Source organism: Oxyura jamaicensis, chromosome 1, assembly GCF_011077185.1.
Source record: "Oxyura jamaicensis isolate SHBP4307 breed ruddy duck chromosome 1, BPBGC_Ojam_1.0, whole genome shotgun sequence".
In the NCBI taxonomy this organism is placed as follows: Eukaryota; Metazoa; Chordata; class Aves; order Anseriformes; family Anatidae; genus Oxyura; species Oxyura jamaicensis.
In genome coordinates, this window is record NC_048893.1 from 53,579,907 (window position 1) to 53,606,051 (window position 26,145).

A 26,145-nucleotide genomic window follows, 5' to 3' on the forward strand; every position below is an offset into this window, starting at 1 on the left:
GGTGGGATGTTTTAAGAGCCTATTTCTGATTTTCCCCTGCTTTGGAGCAGTGGGAGGCCGAGGGAATGGGAGCGACCACGTCCTGCCTCTGGGCTTTGCAAAGGAGGGGATGCTTCTCCCAGGGGACCTGGGCTGGGAATGCGAAGCCTTGGGGTTTGCCAAAGCCCGGGAGGAGGTAGGGATGAATTCCCAGGCTTGCTGGCAGGCTGCCTCTCCTCCCTCTGCCCATCTCCTCCCATCCCGAATGTTTTCGTCCTCCTTCCTCCTCTCCTTGTGTGCTTGTCCTGCCTGCAGTGCCGCAGGTGTAGGGGCTTGGGAGGGTGGAGGGAGATGCAGACCCCACGTCTGTGCTCCCCTGGCGTGGCTGCTTGTGGCCTGGAAACACCCCTGAGATTGCGGGCGCTGGGAAAGGAGATGCAAATATCGATATAAATACGGATATCGTGTCTCCCACCACTTGATTCTCCAGTCCCTCTTCGCAAACCCTGCAGAGGTGTAGGAGGGACTCGAGGCGGGGGGTTTCAGACATCATTTTCCCTCCCTGTCGGAGCATGGATCCATGCCCCACGATGTATGGATACAGGGAAGGAGGGATGGGGATGAGGAGAGAAGTCATCCCTGGGGTGAGGGGGTTACCACGTGTGAGGAACCTGTCCCGGTCCAAGGGACGAGGAGCAAGACAGGGGAGTGGGTGGAAGCAGGGCCTGGACGACTCTTTAATCTTAATGATTTTGCCTGTCCATCCAGCCCGCGTATTTTTGGCCACGGAAGGAAGGGGGTGGGGTGCAGAGGCGGCTAAAAATAGGGGTGTCCCTGCCCATTCCCCCAAGGCGGGCATCCGTCTGTCTGCCTGCCTGCCTGCCTGCGGGGCTGCTGCGGGATCTGGAGGAGGGGAGCAGGCCCGGCCTCCTCCCCAAAGCGTCTGGCTCCGCTTTTGTTTGTCTCTGGGCCCTACGGGGACAGGAAGAGGCCGCAGGGCCGGGAAACAATGGCTCATTCTCTCGGCGTCAGCGCCTGGCCAGCAGCGATAGGGGACGTGGGCCCCCGGCCAGGAGGCGGCACGGCCTCGGCCGCCCCCGAGGAGACGGTGGGGGGAGATGCCAGGAGAGCTGATGGGATGTGGGGTGCCTTCCCCAGACCGTCCCTCTTTCCTGCTGTGTCCCTCGCCCCAAACCAGGCTCCTGGGCGGAGGGGAGTGGGGTGGTCTCGTGTAGGTGCTCCCTGGGGAGGAGGTGATGGAGGCACCGACACCCAGCGAGCACAGGTGCTGGGGCAACCCCTCGCTTGTCCTTGACCCTATGAAACCTGCGGGGATGGTGTGTGAATGGATTTGGCATCCCGCGGTGGGAATGCCCCCAGCTGCAGCCAGGGAGGTGTTCCTTTCCGCCCTCGGTGCTGGGAGCTGCTGTGTCCCTCTACCCCAGACCCTCCTCATCTTCCCATGGCACCGTCTCTCCCAGGCTGTTCGATCCACCCCCCATGCTGGAGCTGCCTCTCTCCCTGGTCACTACTTCTCCAGGTGTGGTAGGGGTACGAGGAGATGGTGCTAGCACCTGAGGTGGGGCAGAGGTGAGGAGGTTTCGCAGGGGTTGAGCAAGGAGGGGAAAGAAGCACCTCCCCATCTCCAGACCCCTTCTCAAGGTCTCGGATGCTTGGGGCTGAACGCTTGCCAGGGCTCCTCTTGTTTACTCAGATGGGAGCTGACACATCCAAGGTCTCTGCTGACTCCACTTTCCCACATGCTGCTGCCGGGCGCATTCCAGGGCAGAGTGGAAGTCAGCGCCGAGGCATGCGAGAGGACTCGATTCGGGATGCCATCCTGCCCTGCCTGCTCTCCTCCGGCATCCGGCACCTCCTGCCAGGCACTCGGGAGCTGGCACCACGGCATCACCTCTGGCTGCCGACCGGGGCTTTTATGAGCCAGGGCTGGCACGGAGCCCGGTGGGAAAGCATGGACGGGGACCCGGGGACGGGAATCTGCCTCTCATCCCGACTGCTTGCTGCAAGGCTGGGTTTTCTCTCCCCTCCTGAGATCTGCCTCCAATGAGGGTTAGCAGCGAGCGTGAGCTGGAGGAGTGGCTGCGCCCCGCTCTTGCACGCACGCCCTCCCAGTCCAGCGTGGATGCCTTTGGTTTTAGGAGGGAACACCACAGAACTTCCAGAAATAAGTGCCAGGAGATAAAGAAAGGTTTGCAGGGCCGGGGCTGGAGAGCCGCGCTCGCCCTCTCATTTCGGCTGCGCTTCGGGCACTTGGGGTCCCAGGGATGCTCTGACCTCTACCAGGGCAGCTGGCACCTCCGTGTCCCCCAGGCTGCTGAAGAAGGTTGGCTACGACCTCTCCTCCCCGGGGCTGGCCCGCGGAGGCCCCTTTATGCCCAGCCCCAGCGTCTGGAAGAAGGGGCCTCGTCTCCCTCCTTGGCTGCCGCAGGAAACGCGGAGCCTGGAGGTCAGGGGCCGGCGGCAGCTCCTCCCGCAGGGCCAGCCGCCCGGCGCAGGGGCTTGCATCACACTGGAGTGGAGGGGGGTTGGGGGGTAGAGAGAGCCAGGCTTTTCCTGTTTATGTGACTAACAGACCCCCAAGAAAGGGAAAGGGCTTGGAAAGCGCCTCACTCTTGGGCGGGCTCCAGCGAGTGCCGGGGATTGCATCCCCGTGGCAAGGCTCGGCTCCTTCCCAGGGCACCCAGCTCCTGCAGCACGGCGGCTGGGGCTGTGGAAGTCAGGCCGAGGGGGGAGGCTGGGGCTGGCTCCCCGGGAAGAGAGGCACGGCTCCCTCTGCATCCCAGCCTCTGGTTCCTCCCCTGGCTGTCGGAGCCGACAAAGGGCTCGTCCCTGGTCTTGGCGAATGCTGGTCTCTGCGGGATGGTCTGAAGGGCCAGGTGGTGCTGGGGTTGAGTCAGGGAGGCAGCTGGGTGTATCTGTGTGTATTATACACATGTATGTCGGCTATGGGAACACCAGACATGGAGGAATGCATAGGGGAAGCGCTCAGACGACACGTTTACCCACGGTGGCTCCAGCACGCAGCCCATGCAGCGGGCAGAAGGGCTGCAGGGTCTGCCACAGCATCCAGGGCCGCATCCTGCAGGGCATCTGTAGCGGCCCCGGTGGTACGTGGAGGAGGCAATAAGGTCCCAGATGCTGTGCCTTCACCTCGGGCACCAAACCGCTCTGGCTTTGGGCACATCTGCCCCAAATTTGTCAGGTCTCAGCTTGGTAGCCCTTGGCTGTAGTGGACGTGGGTTGAGGAGTGGGTTGTGCAACTTCGCCTCCAGCAGATGCCTGGGGAGAGCACATCCCACCAGGTAACCCTAATGGGAGCAAAGGGGAGTCACGGCCCCTTTAGAGGTGGAGTTGGCATGAGTACAGCATCTCCAGCATGGAAAGGCTTGGGGAGGGCCTCAGCAGCAAGGAGCAAGGAGCCCTGGCAGGTCTGCGTGGCAGAAACAGGCGCGGCCCTTGGCTCCCCGTGTCCTGTGCAAGGGCTCCAGCAACGAGGCCACGCTGACCCGAAGCTTTGGGGCTTTGCCCTGGCACTTCCCCAGCCACCTCCACCCCCAAGGGGTTGGACGGCGGCGTGGTGCCACCCCATGGCTCTGGAGCAGTGTTACAAGTGGTGGTGGCACACTGCTGGAGCTTGGATGGGTTGCAGGGAGAAAAGCCAACACGCCTTCCCATCAGCAGCCCATGCACTCAGAGCCCCAAATATTGTAGCAGCAGAGAGCTTTGGGGAGCTTCCCCCACATCGTGCACCTACATACCTCCAGCTGGAGTTGGAGCTCTGCTGAAGGGGGTATAGGGGGAATTTCTGTTCTGCACAGTGCCATCCTCCCTGCCTACATCTGATATAGATTGACGGCCCTGCTCGTTTGGCCCATTTGCCTTCCTCTGGCTGCAGGTGAGCTGCTCGTTTTGGTGGCCAGCCTGGGTTCGTGGCAGACCTTCACTGGGACAGACCTCGTGCCCCGGGGAGGAGCTGGAGTCCGGGGAGGACAGACAGCCTGTTTCCATCTATTGCTAACCGGGCAGGTCTGAGACTGGTGTGAATCACCCCAGTGACACAGAAACCTGCAGTAGGAGACATGTCTGGAGAGGCTGGAGCACTTGTGGGGTTCTGCGGGACCATAGGCAAGGGACAGGGTCTCAATGCAAAGTGCTTGCAGGACTCTCGTTGGGGACGTTGTCGTTCTCAAGCCCTGTTTTTCAGGATAATGCTGAAGCCACATGGCGATGAATGCTTTGAAAGTTGGCTTACATGCAAATCTATCCCAAAATTATTTCCAGAGAGGTGGAAAGCAGTACCTGCTCCACGTTTCTGCTCCAAAGGGGCTGCGTGCGGCACCCAGCAGCTGCTTGAGGTTGATGTGGCCACATTGACCTCTGGTGGCTGCAGCCTCGGCATGCAAGGAAAGCACCGTGTGGCTTTGGCGAGCTGCTGCCTGCTGCAATTAAAATGCAGTTGGGGTCACAGAATCACAGAATCATCTAGGTTGGAAGAGACCTCCAAGATCACCCAGTCCAACCTCTGACCTAACGCTAATAAGTCCTCCACTAAACCATATCCCTAAGCTCTACATCTAAATGTCTTTTAAAGACCTCCAGGGATGGAGACTCAACCACTTCCCTGTTCCCTCTCTGGGCTCCTTCCCTTAAATTTGGGGTAAAGCATCCAGGAGCAGGGCTGAGGTGGGAGAGGCGTGTGAGGAGACCTCCAGTCTCAGTTCTGTTGGCTGAAGCCCTTGGCCATGGGCAGTTGGGCAGCTTCAGAGTGAGGAAGCCCACTTTAGGGACTTGAATCCCATGAGCCTGCCCTAATTCGTCTCTTACTTGCCACCCCCCATGCCTGGATGACCCGATGAGGACGGAGATGTGCTGCCGATACCATCCCGAGAAGCTCCCACAGGCTCCGGCCTCCTTTAGCTCCAGGCAACGGGCGTGTGTGTGAGGGGGAGGAATACTGAAGGAAACATTCACTTGTTTTCCTATCTCCACACACATTTATGTGCATTTCCTTCCTGCCATGAGGCTGCTCATCCTTTCCGGGGGGCTTATTCCTCCCCTTCTGCGGTCACCCACAGCACCACGGAGCCGCTGTTGGCCTGTTGTGGCTCTGAAAGGCAGCAGGGGGGCGAGCAGGCAGTCAGAGCCTTTGCAAAGGCTGTTAATATAAACTCTGACCTTGGTGGGTGTCAATAGGAAAAATAAAAGTGTCTTTTTGTGCGTGTTATCTAAGCTGGTGTGAGTGTGTGAGCTGCTCAGACCAGGTTGGAGTTGAGAAATCTGTTTCACATCTTTCAGCACTTGTTTTTGTTCCACGTGGGAACAACGCTGTGGAGAGGTTTTGTGACACTGAGATATGTGTTGGGACAGCTAGTAAAGAGAGGGAAAGTTCGAGGGAGGGTGTTTTGGACTTTCTTCCTAGGCTTGACCAGAGAGAGCACCGGGGACCTTAGCAAACCTCCCCCCTAAAACTTCATCAGAAGATACAAGTCTTGGCTAATCACTCGGCTGCGAGGAAAATAACGTAGTTTGATGGGGAAGAAAAGCACAGAAGGAGGTATTTCATTGAAAACATTGTGACCACCTCATGTTACGGACACTGTGTAGGTAAGGTGTTTCAGGGCAGGTTCGTAACATAGGCAGGATTTTACAACACATCTGAGCTCACCATCTGTTGAGCTTTATACCGACAGCATTTCATCCACACAATCAGTAATTTAATTCCTTCACCACTTTAGGCCTTTCTAAGGTGGTTTCAGGAGCCTGCCTACCTCCAAGGGTGCCCACCAGTCAGCCCCACACCACGAGACGCCACCGAAAACCCACGGCGTTGTGGGCTCCATGTGCTAAGCCCTTCCTCTCTCGATGGAAACATCGCATGGCTCACTGCTTGCTGGCCTGTCATAGGTTTCCTGTGCGAGCCAGCGGTGTTTGGAAAGTCTTACCAGTGCAACTATTTTGGTCAGGAGTTGAAAAAAAAAAAAAAAAACCAACACACACAACAAACCAACAAAAAGCCAGCAGTGAAAAGCCACCAACCCACCCAAACACCGCACGATGACATTCCTGGTGTGAACTCAGCTGTAGCAGCACAGAAGCTGCTGCTCTCAGTAGGGCTAATTCGGAAACGTGAGACCTGGCTGTGGTGGCACTGTGACAAACTGGGGGTGTCTGGTACCACCGCGGCTCTCCCCCAGAAGGAGAGCTCTTCAGCACTGTGCCCCCATTCCCTGGGCAAAAAAAAAATATAGGGACAGGACATCTCCTTCTGCTCAGGAGCTGTCTGTCTGATCTGCTGGCCTTCAGGGGCGGTCTTTTGGTCCTGGGGCACCTGCCCAGCTCAGAGCCCCTCCAGGAGCAAAAGCGACAGCTAAGGCTTGATGTGGGAAGTGCTGTGTCTGCTTTGGGTTTGCTCTGAGTCACAAAGCACCGCAGCTACTGCCCATGAGGTCGGGGGGGTGGAGGGAGAGGTTTCCTTGACACCAGCCTTGAGTTTGTCCCTGTCTGGGTGAATGAGAGAAACCAAGCCCGTTTGGGGCTTTTATCACAACTGCGAAAATCTCGCCTTCTATCACCGTGTAATATCCTGCTCAGGAAATCTTTTCACTAGACCCGGGCTGTTTGCAAGAGAATAACTAGCAGGAAGACATTGACATGGCTTGAGTCAGAAGTCGTTCCCTGCAGGCAGCCTTGCTCCTGCTTGTTTTCGATCGCCCACTTACAGCTGGAGGTAAGGGCTGGAGACGGAGCCGCGTCCTGCCTGGAGAGCCCGGCTGGTGGTCTTTGCGTCCTGCCTTTGGGGGGGGAGCTGGGCAAAGGGGGAAGGAAGGCAGCTGCTGGGATCCCTTGCAGGGAGGATGAGTCAGCAGCAAATTCATTGCTCGGGGTGGCAGCGGGTGGGACGGGTGCTGTGCAAGCGGAGGGGGCGTTTGCCAAAAGCCCTGCGTGTGCACGGTGTTTGCACACGAGGGCTGCGAAGCCGTGCGGTGCGCGGAGGAAAATTTGGGGAGCGAGTCTCAAAGCTGCTCTCAGGCGGTGGTTGTGCTTGCAAAGAGCACAGCAGCATGGGGAAGTGGGCTTGCTAGAGCCTCCCTCCCCCACGACCGCTTTGCTGAAGCCGGTGCAGGATCCCCGTGGGGTCCGGAGGGGACGTGTCAGCCCCTGGAGGAGAAACAATCCGAGATGTTCATTTTGGGTCCAGTGGGAACCCTACAGCTCCTTTAGGGCAGGCGGTCTGGTTCCTAATTGAAGGTTGTTTTACACTTTGGCTTCCGTGGTTTCCACCTCTGCCAGACCCCTCGTGGTCCCGGTGGCACGGCACAGCTTTGGGCAATGGGGTCCGTGGCAGGGGCTAAGCCGCGTGCGCCTGCTGGGATGCTCCAGCCCCGCTCCTGGACGGCTGTGGCCGCTCAGGACGGGGACGAGGAAGGTTCCTGGCATCTTCCCCTGGCCGGGCAGCCCCGTGCAGGGTCAGGCCGGCGGTGCAGGCCCCCGCACGCCGCGGGTTCGGCTCAGTCACCCTGCCCCGGGGGTGCCTCCACGCCCAGCTCCACCCACACCCGCTGCTCGGGACCAGGGGCCAAAATTAAGGCTGCGGCACCTCTCCTCGGCCTGGATCGAGCTTTTTTTTTCCAGCCACTCCCATTTTCTCCCCTCGCTCGAAACCCGCTCCGTCCAGCGGCAGCCCCGCACCCGGGGTGGCCAGGCTGCGATTCCTGGAGCCCTTAAACCACGGGAGCACCCCGGCTCTCACCTGGAGCTCTCCTCCCCGGCCAGGGGACGCCGAGCCGGGCACCCCCTTCCCCCGGCAGGCTGTGGAGAGGTGAAGCCGGCTGCGTTTCGGAAGAGAAGTTGCTGGCGAGCCACATCCTTCCGGAGAGCAGCTCCAGCCCCGGGGCTGCCGGCGGAGAGGAGACGGGACCGCAGGCACAGGAGGAGCCGTCCCCGCCTCGCCCAGGTGAGCAGCAGCCGGAGGAGGTCGGAGACGGGGGGAGAGGCTGGGGGAGAGGCTGGCTGGGGAAAGGGAGGGGGGGGGAGCCGGCTGCCTGCCCTCCCAGCCGGGCGGAGGAGGGACGGAGGGAAGAGGGAGGAGGAGGAGGAAAGGTGCAGCGGGGTGGGGAGGCCGCTCCAGACACACCTGCAGGAGCGGGCGGCGGCGCGGAGCCGGGATGGAAGGTAAGGGGACCCCCCCCCCCGAGCCTCTTGCTCAGCCCCGCAGCCCTCCTCCCCTTCGGCGGCTGCCCCGGGGGGGTTTGTCCGGGTGGCTGTGGTGTGCAGTTCATTCCTCTCCTCCTCGTCCTCGTCCTCCTCGCCTCGCCTTTCCTCCCAAAGCGCCTCCGGGAGTGCGGGGACCCCCCCATCCCCCGGAGCCCCCTGCCGAGCCCTGCTTTGGTCTGCAGGTCTAAGAGCCGGCCAGAGGAGCTGGGCTCAGAACAGCACGGCTTCTGTTACCTGCTCTTGGTCTTCCCACGTACTCCTCTCTTACTCTGTAAGGAATGCAGATTATTTTCTCTATTCAGCTTCCTTTGAATGGAACTGGGATGATCCAGATCTGTATCGGTATTTAGGCTCCTAAGCCCTTTGGTGCCTGAAATCAGACACTTGAGTACTTTCAGTGTGTCCGGCAGCCCTCTCCCCCTGTTATCCTGCATCCCGCAGACCCCGAGACCCCGTATTTCTGCTTGGAGGATTAACTTCAGCGCGGCTCTCTCGGCCGTCCTCCTTGCTGTGCGAGTTGGCCGGCTGAAATAGCGTGATATCAGCCTCGCCACAGGGAGAAAAAAAAAAGGAAAGAAAGACAAAAAGAGCGGGAGATTTTCTTCCCTCTGCTTTCATGCACCGTGACCCTTTGCACCGCCGCTGGGGACGTTTGGTTTGTGTGGCTGGGGTAGGAAGCTGGACCTGGTGCCAGCACCGGAGGGGAGGTGATGGAGCATGCTGGCGAGGAGTTGGCTTTATCTTGCCAGCTGAAAGGATCTGCGCTGGCTGGGGAAGCAGGCTTTCTTTGTCAAATGAAAATGGATGGGCTGGTTGAGCTGATGCCCCGGTGGGAAGAGAGCTCCTTGCGGGTACCTGCTCCATCACAGCCTGCAGGGCTTAATGGGGCAGGCTCAGCGCTGCTGGAAGGGCTTTGGGGCCATTGACTTGAGAGGATGCTTCTTGCTTTGGCTGAGAGCAAGCTGGCCTTGTTGCCGAGTATTTCCACTTCCACACCCATGTGTGGGAGACTCGTGGAAAACACATTTTTGACATTCCCATTTGGCTCCGCTACCTGCAGCCAAGCTGCTCCATGCTGCAGGGCTGAAGGTGACATCTGCCCTAGGCTTCCCACTAAACGTACTCTTAACTACCTCGTGCACCACTGCCTTTTGCCTCCTACGTCTCTAAGGTGGTAGGGGGACACATCAAGGTCCTGCTGAACCGATTTGTGTATAAGATGACTTCTAAAGTATCTCAGTCCTGGGTGCAAGACTGAATCATTTGCAGGATCATACCTTGACTCATTCCCCCATACCTTTCACCCTGTGCTCCTCCGTCACTCAGACTTTCTCTCCTTTTATCCTGCCAGCCCTGGAGAATGCCTCTCTCCGAGCCTGCAGCCTCTCGGAGCAGGAGGAGGAAGAAGATGCCATCTGGGAGAAGATCGAGAGCGCACGGCACCAGCTGACCCGCTCCCTGAACCCTGCCAAGCTCACCCCGTACCTGCGCCAGTGCCGCGTGATAGACGAGCAGGATGAAGAGGAGGTGCTGAATTCATGCCGATTCCCTTGCAAAAGCAACCAGACAGGTGGGAGAAAACACAGATGGGTCTGGTTCGTGGGGGGCAACCTGTACTTGACACACAGCGGATGCTCCAGGCTTGCGGTGTTCTGACCTCCTGGTCCCTCACCCTGCAGCGCTGCCCTGGCTTTTTTGGTCCACGAGATGCTCTGCAGCCAGATTTCCCTCTCCTCCTCTGTGGTGTCCCCTCCTGGGTGTGCACACAAGAAGGCAGTGCTCCCACCCCATTCCCTTCTCCAGCCCATCCATTTCGTGGGGGAGAAGTAGAATTGGAGAGGCTGTCATGAAGCTGGACTATGCCTAGTTATTTTTTCTCTGGCTTGCAAGGAACTCATGCTAACTCCTTATCCCTTACCCAGGATACCTGATGGACATCCTTCGGCGCCGCGGGAAGAGAGGCTACGAAGCCTTCCTGGAGTCCTTGGAGTTTTACTACCCGGAGCACTACACCCGGCTCACAGGGAGGGAGCCAGCCCAGCGCTGCTCCATGATCCTGGGTAGGGGCAGGTGCTCCGTCCTCCCTTCGGCTGCGTGGGAAGGGCCAGCAATGTGGGCATGGGTGCGTGCATGCATAAAACCCAGGTTCACGCTACCTGCGAGCATTGATTGAACCTTGACAGCTCTGCTTAAGATCTGGCAGGAAGGGAACCAAATGGGTGTGTAACAGGCCAAGGGGACCAAATTGTGTGTAATGGGCCTTGGCGCGTCACAGATTTGCAGGCTGCTTTTTTTGGGGGTTGCCCCTGTCTCAGAAATCAGGACCTCATTCTCCTTCTGTCTCCTCCAGATGAAGAAGGCCCTGAGGGACTCACTCAGTTCCTGCTGATGGAGGTGAAGAAGATGAGGGCTCAGAGGAAAGAGCACCTGCTGAAGGAGCACCAGCTCCAGGCGAAAAACCAAGCCATGGAGCAAGAGCAAGCCCGGCTGGAGCAGCGGCTGCAGGAGCTCCTGAAGGTGCAGGAGCGATGCCAGCGGCTGCGGGAGGAGTGGGACTCCAACAGCGTGGAGCTGCTGAGGCTGAAGGACGAGAACTACATGATGGCCATGCGCTACGCCCAGCTCTGCGAGGAGAAGAACATGGCCGTGCTGCGCAGCCGGGACCTGCAGCTGGCGGTAGGGTGCCGGGAGGTGACTTTTTAGCGGGGTGGGCAGCGGGTCCTACAGCCTCTGGGGGTCTGAGCGGGGTGGCACGGCTCAGAGGGGTACGTGTGGATGTCCATGCGTAGGGTGGTGCCTCGCTCAGCTCGGCTGTTGGCACCTTGAGATGCCCTTGCACGTGGTTTCTGCCCTGGGCACGTACTGCGTGGAGCTGCTCGGCATGCCTTGGCACTTTGGCCGAGAGTCAGCACATTTCTGCTCCCCCCCCCCGACACTCCCTACCGCCTCCTCGTCCTCCGCTGACGTTCCCGAGACTCACGCTGCATACCTGAAGGGATTCGTGACACTGTACTCTGGCTGCCAAGCTCTCACCTCCAGCAAACATGCGCCTGTTTCCTGTCTGGGCAAGGACCAAAGTACCTTGAACCTATTAATAACCCAGCTACTTAGGTGCCTCCTGGCATTTCCTCTGCTGCTCTGCGCTCCTCGTGCAGCCCCGTGGCTGCCTCTCATTCCTCATCCCGCACTGCCTGTGCCAGGATCCTCCCCTGCTTTCTGTGCCTGCCTGTGCCAGCTCTCCCAGACCCCCTCTGAGCAGAGAGGTGGATTGCTTGCGGGTGACTGTGGGGTGGAGAAGCCCTTCTAGGAGCCGGGTGGACCATGAGGTCCCAGCCCACTTTCTCTTTAGCTCACCCCCCTGCCCTACACTTCCTTCAGTGGGTTTTTCTGCCATGAATTTGTTTCTCAGCTGCTCCAGGAGCTGGGAAGCCTTTCAGGGCACTCTCAGCTGCTGGCCCTGGCAGCACACCAGAGGCGCCTGGTCTCCCCAGGGTCAAGGCCAGCTGCACTGTGGATGCCCCGAGGTAGCAAGAAAGTTGTTGTGCAAAGAGAGGAGCTGGAGATTGAAAGTGTTTATGAAAAAATTCAATTCATGTGCATCCTCCGTCCTGCAGGGAAATGCTTTTGTGCACAGCTGTGCAAACCTTGCCCCAGCTGAAGGATGCTCCTTCATGTGGTTGCCCAGCCCCTGCTTTCCTGGCCTCCAGAGCATTTTTCTGCCCAGTTTCCACTCTCCCAGAGGCAGAGGTGCCGGGGCACGTGTGTCATGCTACGTTTGTTCCCTGTCCCTCAGGTGGACCAGCTGAAATGCAAAGTCACCAGCCTGGAGGAGGAGTGCAGCCTGCTGAGGAAGCAGGCAGCCATGGTGCCCCAGCGGGAGGCGGAGGAGCGGGGCCACCCCGACACCGTGTCCGAGCTGTGGGCTGAGAACCAGCGGCTGATGGCATCGCTGCAGGAGCTGCAGGGAACATTGCAGGTACCCCACAGGGCAGAGCTGGCTCAGAATCACTGAAAGGTCGAGGCTGGGAGGGACATCTGGGAAGGTGGCTGCTGTCACCTCTGGGTCTAGGCAGCGATGGGTCCGTCTTTCTAGTTCTGTGACCCTTGGGTGTGCTCACAAGCATGGCTCTGTGCCTTTGAGGGCACAGTAGGTCCACACAGAAATGATGAGGGCAGTCATGCTGTCATTACTCAGCCACCAAGCTGGGCACTGCCCTGGTCTGGAGGTCCCTTCGGTGTCTGCACTGTGGTGATGGTGCCTCCTCACCTCCCAGGCTCCTGGCGAGGTCCCGGTGCCGGGCTCTGAGCAGATCCTGCTGGACATCCTGGAGCACGACTGGAAGGAAGCCCAAGATGACCGGCAGGACCTCTGCCAGAAGCTCAACTCCCTGCAGAGCGAGCTGCAGTGGGCCGAAGAGCTGAGGGATAAGGTAAAGCATCCGTCACCAACCCCTTCCCTGCGTGCAGTCGCTTCTGAGAGTGGCTAACGCTCGCTGCTTGCTGCTGCCAGTACCTGCAGGAGGTGGAAGACCTGCAGCTGAAGTACCGGACGCTGCAGAAGGACTGCGATCTCTACAAGCATCGTATGAACACCGTGCTGCTGCAGCTGGAGGAGATCGAGAAGGAGCGCGACCAGGTGAAGTGCTCTCCACGTGCCAGCAGGATCAGGGCTCTTGCTTCTGCTCGGGGTACCCTCTCCTTCCCCCGTGGCTCTTCTCCAGCAGTGCCGGGGTGGGAGAAGGGGGTTTGTGGTGCACGCCTCCTTGTCTCACTCTCTGCCTGGCTCCTTGCAGGCTATCCAGAGCCGGGACGGGGTGCAGCTGCAGTACTCCCAGAGCCTGATCGAGAAGGACCAGTACCGCAAGCGTGTGCGAGCCCTGGAGGAGGAGAGGGACGAGCTCCTGAGCAAGCTGAGCCAGGCGGAAGGGCTGAACAGCACGCTGGAGGTGCAGCTGCAGCGCTGCAGAGGCAACCGCAGCCTGGGCAAGGTGAGGGCGGTGGGAAGGAAAAAGCACAGCGAGGAGGGCAAGGCTAATTTTGGGGCGGATGATGGGACTCAATGGGATGATGGCTCCCTTCTCTCCCAGATGTGCAGCTCTTCCTACTCCCTCTGCTCCAACCTCAGCAGCACCTGGAGCCTCGCTGACAACCCTGCTGGCTTTGCGAGTGGGCTCGTGGACGCGCTGGGGGACTCTGCCATTCAGAGCATGGTGAGTGCTTGGCCGTGAGAAGCTGTTCCCGTTGGGAGCAGTGGGAACCCACGGCCCTGCAAGGGCATGGAGTGTTGGAGCTGGTTCCCCGTGGGGCACCCTAGAAGTCAGCAGCCCCGTGTAAGGTGTTATCCTCTCCAGCAAGCTCTGTAATCATACCCCAGGGAAATAATCCTAACAATTTTATACCCCGTAGCAAATATCCTACTCTTTTAATGGGATCAGGTTCTTGCCCATTTCCCTCTGATTCTTCAAATCTTCAAACCCTCATCCCCTGAGCCCCCTAAAGTGGGAAGTCTCACAGGCTGCTTGTACCCCTGGACATGCTAAGAGTGAGATATAAGGGCAAGGGTGCTGGGTGCTGGTGTAAGCAGGAGTCTCTCTCTCACTCTGCCCAAGGAGGTGACCCCCGACAGCGAGAAGGACATCAACCGCCTCTCCACCTTCCCCTTCCCTCCCTGCATCGGCTCCATCCTCCGGCGGCAGCGGGAAGAGAGGTGCATGCCCTACAAAAGGTGACTGCTGGGGGCTGCCTGAGCCTGGGTCTCCTCTAGGAGGGCGAGCAGGATGGCTCTGGGAGCCTGGAGTGGGGCTGAGGGTGGGAACTTCTGCGTCAGGGTTGGGGGAAAGCTGCGGGGATGGGGGTGAGAATGGGATGCAGACAGGCTGTGGAGAAGCTGCTACCTCTCACCTCACCTTTGTGTCTCCTCTGCAGCTTGTCCTGTGGCTCCTTTAGCAGCATTGAAGATGCAACAGGTACCAGGGTGGGGACCTTCCCCAAAGGGCTTATCTAGGAAGAACTGGTGTCTGGGGGGAGAGGGGTGGGACAGCTGACCCTCCCTCACACCTTCACTTTGTGCAGCTTGTCCCCTGCAGAGCAGGTAACTGTTTCCATCCGCTCTCTTTGATTTATGGAGAGCTTTGCTGGTAGAGAACTTCTTTTGGAGCTGGGGAGTAGGAAATGGAAGAAAGCAATGCCTTCGCCCTGGGGTGTTATCGGTTCTGGGTGATGGGCTGTGGATCTCCTGGTGCTGGCGTGGCCTGTGGTGGATGGTGGCGGCTGATCTCCATGCCATCCTGAGAACATGATCTCCCTGCAGTGCTCCAAGAGGTGATGTGCCCCCTCTCTCTCTTGCTCTCTCTCCTAGGCAGTGGTTTCGCTAGCATCTCGCTTGGGGCCTTCTCCTCCTCTTCCAGCAGCACCTACGCCAGGGTGAAGTCGGAGATCTGCTTGTCCACGCTCCCCAGCCGCCAGGAGGTCACCAGGAGGTGACTGCTGCTCTCTGAGCTGGGCACTGAGGGCCTGCTGCTTGGAGGGGGGTTCATGATGTTGGGGGGCCATGCTTGGAAGGCTCTTCCTCCTGTGGGCCCTTTCTTGCTAGCAGGAGAGCAGAGAAATGAAGATGCTATATTCCTTGCTTCCTAGCAGGACCATATTTTTCTGTCCTTCTGTTATGGAAGGATGGGGATGTTGCCCTAGGACACACATCTGTCTAGTCTGGTGGACCCCAGCTTGGCTTTTGTATGAGGGCTGGTGGGGTGGAGCGGGATGTGGGGTTCACAAGCTCCATGCACGTGCCCTGGTGATGGACCACGAGCTCTGCACAATGTAACGTTCAATACAATGAAAATGCTGTAGCTGGGCTCCAGGCATGGGGGCCTGGTCCTTAGAAAAAGCAGCAAGCTTCATTTGCTGGTGTGTCTCCCTGCCAGGTCACTGGTGGTGCAGCTCACGAGCATGGGTCCTGCCAGCAACCTGTCGCCCCAGGAGAAGAGTCTAGGAGCGGACATCTCCATCCTCGGAGGGAACAGGACAGGGATTTTTGTCCAGTGGGTCAAGCCAGGCTCACAGGTTGAGAACACAGGACTCAGGGAAGGCTGCCGGCTCATTGAGGTGGGTCTGGGAACGGGCTCAAGCTGGGGATTTGCAGTGCAGCCGGGATGCAAGGAGTGTGGAGAGAGCCCCAGTACAGACTGGCTTCTGGTCAGCTTGAAGTCCACCTCCATCTCTCTCGTTTCCCAATTCTGCTCCTTGCCTAGAGCTCGATGCAGCACAAACAGGCACGCAGGTCTCTGCACTCAGACGTACCTGTGCATGCAAAGGTGCCGAGGCTTTCTGAAAGGCTTCCATCAGCTGCGGGAGGAGAAAAACAAAAAGGAGTCAGGAGGATTAAGACAGCAATATGGCTGTGTGTCCCCGGAGCTGCCTGTCACCTTGTAGTATTGCAGAGCAGTTTGCTTATTGCATCCTGCGCATGCCTGCTGCAAAACAATCAATTCTGGAGCGAGATCTCGCAGGCCTCTGTGACCCTCTCGGAGAATAATTGCTCAAAAGAAAGCTCCTGGAAGGAGGGAAGGGCATTTGTTTTGGCAGGAATGACACCACTTGAAATACTGCCACGGTACTCGAATTGATATCCCACCTGTAACTGGAAATAAACCAGCCTCCCTGCCTCTGCTCCCGCACATGTTTGTGCACACGCGTTTGCTTTCAAGGCAGCCCAGCATCCAAACCGAGTGGGGGGGGTGGCTGGCAGCAGCCATGTCAGAGGCAGAGGAGGGAATTGGAGGCTGATGAGGATGCTTTGCCCTCAGGCAGAGCTTGCTCTGGGCCTGTGCCATCTCTTGGGTAGCCCTGATGGGTGAGGAGCAGGGGGAGAGCTTGCTCATCCAGCCCGAGTCTAATCGCATCTGGTCCTTGCCAGCTGAGGGTCCCGTCGCTGAAGGAGGAGGTGCTGTCGCTGGAGAACTGCACGCGGGAGGTCGCCTACCTGAGCCTGCTGCATTGGGAAGAGCCTTCAAGCCTGGTCTTTCAGCTGGACCTGCAGGGTAAGGCCTTGGCAGCTGGCTCTCCTTCCAGCCTCAGCTCTTTGCTTCCCTTCCTGACCTCTCAGCTCTTCTCTCTCTTCTCCTGTTTGGTCCTAGGCCACTAGGTGTGACACCGGGGTTGGCCGTAGCTCGGGTTACTTGCCCTGTCCGGTGTGACATGTGCATCCTCTGAGTTACAGGATGGAGGTACAGACCTTCTGTCTGTTTGCCTCCTCTGCACCCCCACCCCACCCCATAACCTCAAAGCAGTGCTGGAAACTTGGCTATCTCTTTGGTGATGGTGGTCTACCATGCTCCCACCTGCGGTGACCTGCGTCTCTTGCTCCAGGATACCAGCCTCTGCGGGAAGCCCTGGAGGAAGGGAAGAAGTTTTCTGGAGACTCGTTCTATGTCCGCACCAACCTGCCCCTCCTGGAGTCGTCAGACCCCTACGCACTCTGCGTCAAGTGTCGGGAGATCCTCCACGTCACAGACACCATGCACAAAGGGCGGCTGGAGTGGTACTGCTCCCGTGTCGACCCCCTGACCATGCGGGACCTGGACAAGGGGACGGTGCCCAACTACAGCAGGTAACGGGGGGAGGAGGAGGAAAGCAGAGGGGTACCTGGGCTGCCTGTCCCGTTTCTCTCTGGTGAGCATCCCCAAGGAGTCCAAGCCTGGTGCTGGGGACCAGTGCTGTAGGGTTTTGGTGCCCTTGTGAGACCGGGAGGAATCCTGTGCTTCAGGAGGTCTCTCTGGGGAAGGTCACAGCTGGCTATAGTTCCTGAGGTCTCCAGAGTTGCTTAAGGGCAATCTCTTTGTCTTTTCAGGGCCCACCAGCTGTTGAAGATCCAAGAGAAGAGCCACCTGCCCGGGCAGCCGAAGAGCCACAGAAATAACGTAAGCCAGAGAAGCCAGCAAGGAGAGCTTTTTTAACACATTTTTGTTGGGCTATGCTCTCAGCTCTGTTGCCTTCCCTTCCTCTTCAGCTAAAGAAACGGGCCTTGGACCAACTGCGCCTGGTGAAATCCAAACCACAGAAGAGCCCAGGCCAGCCCCCTCAGCAGCTGTGGCTGGACCCTTGCTCAGGTGAGCTGTTACCCCCACACCTGCCCCATCACCCCTGGGGACCTTGTCATGTTTTCACCTTTTTGGCTTTCTCTTCTTCATTCCCGTCTTCCAGACCCAGACAGGAGCCTGAAGCCTTACAGCCTGGTGCACCCTGTGGTGGTCAAGACACCACGCCCCGTGGTGCTGTCACCCAACTGCATTGCTCCGCGGCTCATCAGGAACCTGCTGGACCTGCCCACCTCTCGCCTGGACTTCCATGTGTGCCCAGCAGGTAGGCAGAAATGAGGGGCTCTTTTCCCTTTTCACCTCTTGCCACTTAGCCATGTGGTGGGAAGCCAAGGTGCTGCTCAAGGAGGTCACTTGAATTGGTGAGTCCAATTCAAAGAATGGGTGCTCTTGGTCCTGAAGTGTGAGACGTAGTCTCACGGGGCTCTTGGAGAGGACATGACATGTCTCTTCAGCATCTTGTTGTGGGAGTCTTTCAGTCTTCCCACGCAATTGATAGGTCAACATTTTCTGGGCAAAGTGCAAGGTGTTCCTCCTATTCTTAAATGTATCCTGTCCCTTTGGCCATGAGGGAAGCCAGCCCTCCTTTCTGGTCTTCTGGGCCATGGGGATCCTCTTTATTTCCTTGAGAGGGTGGTGTGGCATTGTCTTGCTGCTCTGGGTGGCTCTTCCCAGGGGTGAAGCCCTTGCCTGAGGTGGGATCTGCAGGTTGACCTCGTACCTCCCTGGGAATGGCAGCATCCAGCCGTCCCCATCCTTCCACCAGCAGCGTGAGGCTGACACACCACTGCGTAGGCAGCTGGGGGAACAGGCTTTTTTTCCCAGAGGGGATTTTCCCAGAGGACAAATCCCTCTTCCCTCCCTCTCCTTTTTCCATCTCTCTCCTTGCCCGTGTTTACAGTTCAGTCTTTGCCAGCTGCGGGACTGAAAAATGAGTCGGTACGCGTTTTGGGGGTGGTGATGGAGGTGGTGAAAAATCTGTTTTGCTGAAAAAGGATGGCTCTGCCAATTTTGGCCGCCGGGCTTCTTAGCTGAGTGACTTGGCCATATATCCTATCCTACTGAGCCCTCTGCAGGGTCCCCCTCACATTGCACGGGAACATGCTTTGAAGTCATTTACTGCAGCAGGGGATGTTAAACCAAAAACAACTCAATTCTCTCCCGCTAGTTTTGGCTGTTGTGAGGAAAGAAGGTGATCTGGGAGCCCTGAGATGTTTCTCTTATCTTTATGGCCTGTACTTTCTCTTGCTCTTCTCTTGCAAGCCAGATAATCTTCCACAGGAGCTTGCTGCCCCTAAGAGAAACTTGTGAAACTTAACTTGGCAAAATAAAATAATTTGTTTTCTGCTGTGCTTCATCAAGGAGGGGCTGGAGCAGGGGGGAAGGAGGGAATCAGGGCTGGGAGCTGGCTTTGACTGCCGCTGTACCACAACACAAGAGCTGCTCTTGCCCTGCAAGGTCTTCAGCTGCGATTTCTTGCTTTTTCTGTGAGCAGAAAGCGGCAGGAGACCCATGCCAATGTGTAATGTTGTGTAATTAGACTTGCTTTCCAGAATCCATAAACACTGAACTCAAGTATCAGCACCACAGCAAGCGTGCAGGAGCTGAGGTAGAAAGGAGGTGCAAGAGGGATGAGGGGATGATGCCCCCCTCTTCATCTCCCCTGTTCCTCTTGGCTTGCAGAGAAGCTGGCAGAAGAGCATCCCAGTGCTCAGGAGCCCTCTTTGTCTAAAAGTGGCCCCCAGGAGTGGAAGGAGAGCGGCCAAATCCGCATGATCCGGGAGGCAATGGAGAAGGTGCTGAATATTTTGGGTGGACAGGGCCAGGATGGGGCACTCTGTATGGGTGGGAGGAAAGGATGGGACAACTGAGCAGGGCAAGAGGATGGGTTGCTCTTGGGTCGGGCTGGCTGTGATGGAATGGGTGACCCTGCTCTTTAATTCTCCCCTTCCCCCTTGGCCCTGCTTGTAAATCCCATGTTTAATGGAATTACTATCGGAGAAGCAATGATATTTCACAGTATGGAGTTTGATTTAATGCGGCTGTCAGGGGCTGGGGCTATTTCTTCTCCATTTAAATCAGTAAATCTATTCAATTTCCTTCCAGAATAAACACTGCCTGCTCGAGCTGGGAGTTCAGAGTGTGAGGGATCTAATTAAACATGAGATATACCCCATTGTTATCCACATCGAGGTCACCGAGAAGAACGTCAGGGGACTCAGGTAAGACAAGACCATGCGGTATGGATGGAGGGCATTGCGGGAGGATGGAGAACACCTTGCCTCTATTCAGAGGGAGAGGAGGTTGCTGTGTTTGAGGTTGACTGCTGTGGGGGGAAAGGGCAAAAACATCTTTCTGTGAACGTGAGTGAGCTCTTGGTGTTTTTGCAACCCCATCTCCTCATATAAAGGTGACATTTGTCCCTGTGTCTTCCCAGGAGCTTGCTGGGGAAGCCAGGCCAGCGGGACACGGAGGTGCTGAAGGTGTGCCGTGGTGCTGAGCGGGCTCTCCACGCTCTCCCCTGCTCCTGGGCCCGTGTGGAGCCCCACGCCTGGAGCCACGTCGAAGAGCTGCCCAAGGTGGTGCGGGGCTGCATCTTCCAGGAACAAACGCGCCCGTTGTGGGTTGAGGATGGCGATGACTGAGCTTGGAGTAGCAGAGCCTTCCCCAAGAGCTGTCCTTGGGCTCCTCCAGGTAGTGTGTCCACCTTCTGCAGGGGGATGCAAGCAGCAAAGGCACCAGGTGGCCTTGTGGGTCCCCTTGAGGACATAAAGAGTTGGGGGCATAACACGTGTTGACCCATCAGCCTGAGCTTTCCATATTTTACTGGAGAGAACTCTTCCTTCCACCTTTCTGCTGGATGCCTCGTGGGCTGTTCCCCATCACCTTGGGCCTTTGGCTCTGATACGTGGTCAGACTGGGAGCATGGGGAACCATGTGAGATCAGGCTGTGCAGGAGCAAATCTCACACATGTACACATTGAAACCCTTTGCCCATCACCTTAGTCTTCCCTGCCCTGTGGCACTGTGTGCTCTGGGTCCTCCTCTACCTCACCTCCGGCCCTGCAGAGCAGGAGGCACGGCTCGTCTGCAACCACCCTGCCGCGGCCGCACTGACACTAAGACACAACCAACCCTCGTTTTATGGGAGCTGTACTTTTTATTGCTTGTAAATTATTAATGGGCCGTTTCATTGGCAACCCGCGTGTAAAGGAGAATTAAATGCCATTCATAATGGCAACGGCTGGCAGGCTGTGGACTCGTGTGTTAATGGGGAGGGTCGGGTGATGCACAGGGGTGTTTCTCTCCTCCTTTAGCTGGGGCCCATCTGCCCAGCCCCTCTGTTGCAGGGCAGCAAGAGATGTGGGGAGAGCATGCCACAGACCAAGCTCCCTCCCGTTTCTACTTGTCCTCTGTTGTTTCAGACCCTTCCTTCTCTGCAGTGTTGATGGTAGGCAGGTCACCCTGAGAAAGATGGGGAAAAGCTCACACTGTCCTGGCTATGGTTCCTCGAGCTTCACATCCCTCCATACCCCAGTTATCACAAAGTGACAAGCCAGCCACCTTGTCCTCCTGGGGGACAAGTGTTTGGGGGAGGGGGGTAGATGGTCTTTCCTGGGAGATGCAAAGGAAAATGGGGGCTGTGGCTGTGGGACAGGTCAACGGGAGAAGATGGGCCACCAGTATCGGAGGCTGAGGTCTCCTGTCTCCTCCTCACCCCTGCAATTAGGGACTGCTATTGCCATGCACTTCTGAAGCTCCAAGCAAAGATTAACTTCAGGGGTCCCCTGTGAGGTGTTATTTCAGGCTCTAAACCAGTTGCCTGTGTCTTTTACGAGGACGAGAGGGAAGCGGGGGAGGAAAGGAAAAAGAAAAGACTTTAACCTGCAGTCACTTAAATGTAGAGCAAAATCCCAGATCTGCCCTGGAGCAATGCAGCTATGGAGGGGGACTGGTGTAACAGGGCTCCAGCTGAGAGCTCCTAAGTGGAAGCTTCCCAGCACAGCTGCCCCGGGAGGGTGGGTGCCCTGCAGGCAAACAAAGTGGTGCTCTTGTTGAGCTGATGAGAAGACAGGTTCCAAAGCGAGCTCCCCTCCACCCAGGCAATGGTTTTGCAGGGGAAGGAGGCTGTGCATCTTTGCATGGAAAAAGTAGTTCTCGAGTACCCAGGGAAAACACTCCCCATGAGGCACAGATTCAGAGCTTGACAGCTCCTCCTGCCCCTGCTGGCATTGGAACCACCCCCAGTGTTATGGCCCTGGCTGCGGGTGGTTAAGAGCAAGTCCCCCCACTTGGGGTAGCCGCTACCCCCCCAAAAATAAACCAGACCTTTCCACACACCTTTCTGGGCCTTCCTTCAGGAGGGAAACTGAGGCAAAGAAAGGTTGTGTTGGGAGGCATGTTGGCACTATCTGGCTCTCCGAGCGCTAGGCGGCACTGCCTTGCCTGCTCCCAGCCTTCTTCAGGTCCTCTTTTTATCCGGCTCGTCTCCCCTGCGGCTTCCAAAATCCAGTTCCAACTAGTCCTGGACACGGGTGAGAAACAGGGCAGAGGGCTCTAAGGCAAACATTACGCCCCAACTGCCCTGCACACCCCAGCCCACCTCATTTGTGTCCCTGGGGGGGGAGCTGCATGCTCTGAGGAATGAGTCACGGGTTAGGTAAACGGGCAGAATGCAATTAGCAGCCCCAGGCATCAATTACCAGCTGTAAGAGCCTTGTACAAACCCCTTGTAAAGTCACCGAGAGCAAATTTTCTCCCTCTGGGGAGGGTAGAGGCCGAGTGGCAGGTGTGTCCCCGTGGGAGGTCACCAGCCTTCTCCACGCTGTGCCACGGGAGCTGCAGCACCATGGGGTCACCTCTACTTTCGGGAGAGTTTTGGTTTGTACGTGGTCGGGTCAGACCCTCTCTGCTGCCCAACACCATCAAGGTTGATTTGGGTCACCCTTGCAGCCCCCAAAGGGCTCTTTTGGGGATCTTCCACCACCCCTTTCTCTCCCAGAAGACCTGGGGCAGGGATGGGAGGTGCTGCAGGATGCTTAGGAGTCATGGAAGCTGCCTGTACATCTGCCTGGGGCTGCAGAGGTATGGCCAAAATCCTCAGGGAGGGTCATTTCTGGCTCAGGAGCAGGGGCTAGCCGTGGGAGCAATCAGTATTTAGTGTGATGCCAGCTTCACGTCTCTGCGGTAATGTAAGGCCTGAAGGTGAATGACAACCCCCTGCCCCAAATCGGTGTAAGAAAGCCTCAGTAGTCAACCAGATCTAAAAATAAAGCCTGCAGGGACCCCCCGAAGGGGTATGGGAGATGCTCTGGAGATGTTCTTGCTCCAGGGGAAGTCCAGGAGGCTTATAGACTAGGAGAAATACATGAGAAGAGGGGATAGAAGCAGATTCGGTGATTTCTTCCTTACAAAAGAAAAGGCTGGAACCAGGGACCGGGCTGGGATGAAAGTGCATGTACGAGGCCTGAGGAAACCGAGCACAGGGTTTTGGTAACGTGGGGACGTCTTCCCTGTGTCCCCACCACATGGTGGGAGTGTGGAACAGAGGAACCCTGATCCCTGCCCTGCCCCTCTTTTATAGCATCCCATGATCTGGCATGTGCACAGCGGGGGGGCTTTGTCACACGGCACACCCTGCGAGCCATGCTCCCCCCCCCCCCCCCAGTCTTATTCCCTTTTATTTTTATTTTTTGCCATGCCCACAGCTTGCAGCTCCCTCAGGAGGCGCTCTGATTTCAGCAGCTTATGTAGAGCACTGTCCTCCTGCCGTCCCCTGCAGGACTTGTTTGGGGTTCTCTGGAGAGGGAGAGGGCATATGGGGGGGTAGCAGGAGACCCAGAGCCCTGTTTTGGGGAGGCAGGGTGGGGTAAAAGCGTAGGGATTCAGAGCGGTGCCCACGGGAAAGCTCTGGGGCTGGGGGATTTTGTGCAAAAACACGCTTCTTCCCAACAACTGTTCACCTGAGCCTGCACCCCTTCCCCCTTCCCTCCTCCTGTAACAGAAAACAGGGCTTGGGGCCCCCCATAGGGCTGGGAGCCCCTCCGGGAGCTGGGCTTTCAGGGGACCAGCAGTCAAGCAACAGGTTTGTCCTCCCACATCAGCTGCTTGCCACCTGCGAGAGGGCCCAGCCTGGGGTCTTGGCACAGCGGGTGAGGCGAGGCAAGCCCCGCTTTCAGCCCGGGGGCTGCCCCCCTCCATCCCCCACCCTCCATCCTCTTCCTCCCCCGGGGCTGGCGCTCCGCCCCATGCCCGGAGGCGGGACCGGGGCTGGCAAGGAGCAGGACCGAGCTGCACAGAGGGAGCAGGTGGACAGACAGACAGACCAGCTGCTCACATGGCACCCGGCCCCTTCCCACAGCGCTGCTCCGGCCCCATGTGTCCGCCACAGAGCCCCTGGCTTGGATGCGCAGGCTGGTGTCTTCTGGGGAACTGATGTCTTCGGTCCGGACTCCCCTCCGATGGCTCTGATCTCCTCTGCCACCCTCTCCACCCCCAGCCCAGGACCCTCATCCTCTCCCCCAGGAGCAGGGATGCTCGCTTTCCTCCTGGCGAGCTGTACCAGCCACCCGCGTGTCGCCCAGGAGTATTTTCCTGCCACACGTCCCTGCCTCGCTGGGTGATCAAACCCCCTCGGTCTGTGGAAATTCTCCTTGCTTCGTCTGTATCTTCAGGGACTGGTGTCAATCTGGATTTTGGATCTTCACCCACCCCAGTCCTTGACCTCATCCTATTTGTTCCTTGCTCTCGGCTCGTCCTGCCCTGCAGAAGGCTTAAAGAAGCGTGGACAGATTCCCTTGGAGGTACGTCAGCCATGGGCCGCCGGCTCATCCGTGGTCTCTCTGGAGCGGCAGTCTTCCTGGTCAGCGTGGCCCTCCTCTCCGTACGGCACCGTGGGGCTCAGGAAACATCTGGGGAAACATCCCCAGGGCTCAGAGAGGGGATGCCGGAGAACCCAGAGCGATGGACGCGTGCAAGTCCAGAGGATGCCGCGAGAGGTGGTGGCAGGGGGCAGAAGAACCTGCAAATCCAACCTCCGGGGGAATATAGGACTGAAGGAAGCCTGACACTTGGAGACGTCTTCATAGCTGTGAAGACCACCAAGAGATTTCACCAGAGCAGGATGGAGCTGCTCCTGGACACGTGGATATCCCGGGCAAGAGAGCAGGTGAGCATGTGGATTTGGGCTGCAGAGGGGTGCTTGGCGGTGGGATTGGGGACGGGGTGTCCGTGGGGAGGGACAAAGCCAATGGAAGGGGAAACTGGGCACTGTGGTGCCACCCTTTGCCTCATTTTCCCAAACCTCTGTTCATACTGAATGGTGGATGCTACCCAGCAAAGTGTAGCTTTGGTGCCTGGTTCATGGGAAGGGTGGCCAGAGAAGCTGAAGAGCTTCCACTGGTGGCCAGATTGTGGTGGTCAGAGAGGCTGAAGAGCCCGTGTGGGCTCTTCACATGAAGGCTGTGAGGGTGAGTGCTCACAGCAAGCGTCGCCATCCCCTAACCTAATCCTGACTCTTTTGGCTTGAGGCGTAGGGGACTTGCTTTCATTTTCTTTAACCACTGACACCGCAGATGGCCCCAGCCGCGCCGGATGGGGAGCGCAGGCCTTCCAGGACCCATCTGAAATGGTGGCCTTCTGCCTCCTTGTGCCATGAGTTCGCGAGGTTTGGAGCTGAGGCTCCCCCTTGTTTAATGAGATGAATTCAGGCCTCAGCAAAGAAGGTAGATGGGGGTGGAGGTTTTGGGTAGGAGAGCGCTTGAAGCAAGGCAGGGTTTTCTGGGTAAGGGTGGTTTTCCACTTTCTGGTGCTGCAACCGTCTGGTCTGCTGCGGTTGTCACAGGAAGCCGTGTCCTATTTCGGGCACATTTCCTCTCCTGTCTGCCCGTCCGTCTTAGCATCTGAGATACCCTGCTTCCTCCTCCAGACACACTTCTCCTCTCCACCCACCCGTTCCTGCCCTCAGCCCAACGGCTCTTTGGAGAAGCCAAACCACGTCGTGTGCCCACACCGGCATCAAACACCGCCAAAAGGGCTTTTGGAGCAGGTTTGCAAGGAGCCCCTGACCTTGCACTCCTCGTGTGATTGACAGACAGATATCTGGCCATCCTGCAGATGGCAGGAATCAGACAGCAGCTCCCTGCGTTCACCTGGCCATCTCTTCTTGACAGACAAATGAAGTCCCAGCCGGGGAAGAGGTGGTGAATTTTCTGTGCTGCTGCCAGCCCAGTAGGAAAGCTCCACAGACTGAGCAGGAGAATGGGAAGTGAGGGGTCGAATGGGAGGGTCAGTCATTTTTAAAGTGCTTTTCCAATGTTATCAGATTCTGTTGGACGCTCAGTGCTTTCCTTCCCTCCTGTCCACTTCCCCTCCCTGCCTCCCCCCCAATTTTCCATTTGTTTCTTCTGCTTTTTTACTAAATGGACCTAAGGGCGGGGGAGGGGGAGGGAAGCAAAGAGAAATACATGAAAGACAAAAGTTTTTTTTTCCTTTATTTAAAAAGCAAGCAAGCAAACAAGCAAGCAAACAAACAAACAACAACAACAAAACAAAACAAAACAAAATAAAACAAAATTCTGTAGGGTTGTACTTGGAGGTAGGGGAAAGGGCTAGTTTTGAAAAATTGACACTATAGAAACCCTTGCTTAGCAGGAAAAAAAAAAAAGAAAAAAAAAAAAGAGATAAAGCTCTCAGCTTGCAAAGGTTATTTATTTGTCGTGTGGCCATGGACAGGTTGCCAGAGCTCCTACTAATGAATTTTTATAGAGGGGTATAGACTTTAAAACCCAGGTCTTGGAAGCACTGATGTACAGGAACTGTCTTCTAGGGCTGGCTG

The 26,145-nt window shown here is 57.4% G+C and overlaps 2 protein-coding genes and 1 long non-coding RNA gene across 6 annotated transcripts in view; 2 read left to right on the plus strand and 1 right to left on the minus strand.

Annotated features, from left to right (window-relative positions):
• On the plus strand, positions 1-20,556 carry CARD10 (caspase recruitment domain family member 10). Of its 3 annotated transcripts, XM_035310221.1 has the most exons (22): positions 4-175; positions 7,809-7,954; positions 9,566-9,784; positions 10,137-10,274; positions 10,565-10,890; positions 12,008-12,190; positions 12,489-12,644; positions 12,725-12,850; positions 13,008-13,202; positions 13,302-13,424; positions 13,824-13,939; positions 14,140-14,180; positions 14,573-14,693; positions 15,138-15,318; positions 16,130-16,253; positions 16,582-16,822; positions 17,063-17,132; positions 17,222-17,321; positions 17,416-17,574; positions 18,993-19,105; positions 19,416-19,531; positions 19,747-20,556. In XM_035310221.1, exons 1-22 carry the CDS (start codon positions 66-68, stop codon positions 19,952-19,954), a joined length of 3,312 nt encoding a protein of 1,103 aa, XP_035166112.1. In that variant the 5' UTR covers positions 4-65; the 3' UTR covers positions 19,955-20,556. The 3 variants fall into 3 exon arrangements, with proteins under 3 accessions (XP_035166131.1, XP_035166112.1, XP_035166122.1); XM_035310231.1 differs by lacking the exons at positions 4-175; positions 7,809-7,954 and adding an exon at positions 8,067-8,172; XM_035310240.1 differs by lacking the exons at positions 18,993-19,105; positions 19,416-19,531; positions 19,747-20,556 and adding an exon at positions 17,809-18,979 and having other exon boundaries at positions 1-175; positions 17,416-17,591.
• LOC118156307 overlaps positions 14,598-26,145 on the minus strand; it is an 18,379-nt gene continuing 6,831 nt past the window's right edge. Inside the window, exon 4 of the long non-coding RNA XR_004746223.1 lies at positions 14,598-14,719. This is a non-coding gene — a long non-coding RNA (uncharacterized LOC118156307). The remainder of the gene's footprint in view (positions 14,720-26,145) is intronic.
• The window catches only part of MFNG (MFNG O-fucosylpeptide 3-beta-N-acetylglucosaminyltransferase), a 10,523-nt gene continuing 7,559 nt past the window's right edge, over positions 23,182-26,145 (plus strand). For both annotated transcript variants that reach the window (XM_035310254.1, XM_035310261.1), the window contains exon 1: positions 23,182-24,477. In XM_035310254.1, coding sequence (XP_035166145.1) covers positions 24,124-24,477 — 354 coding nt within the window. In that variant the 5' untranslated portion in view covers positions 23,182-24,123. The remainder of the gene's footprint in view (positions 24,478-26,145) is intronic.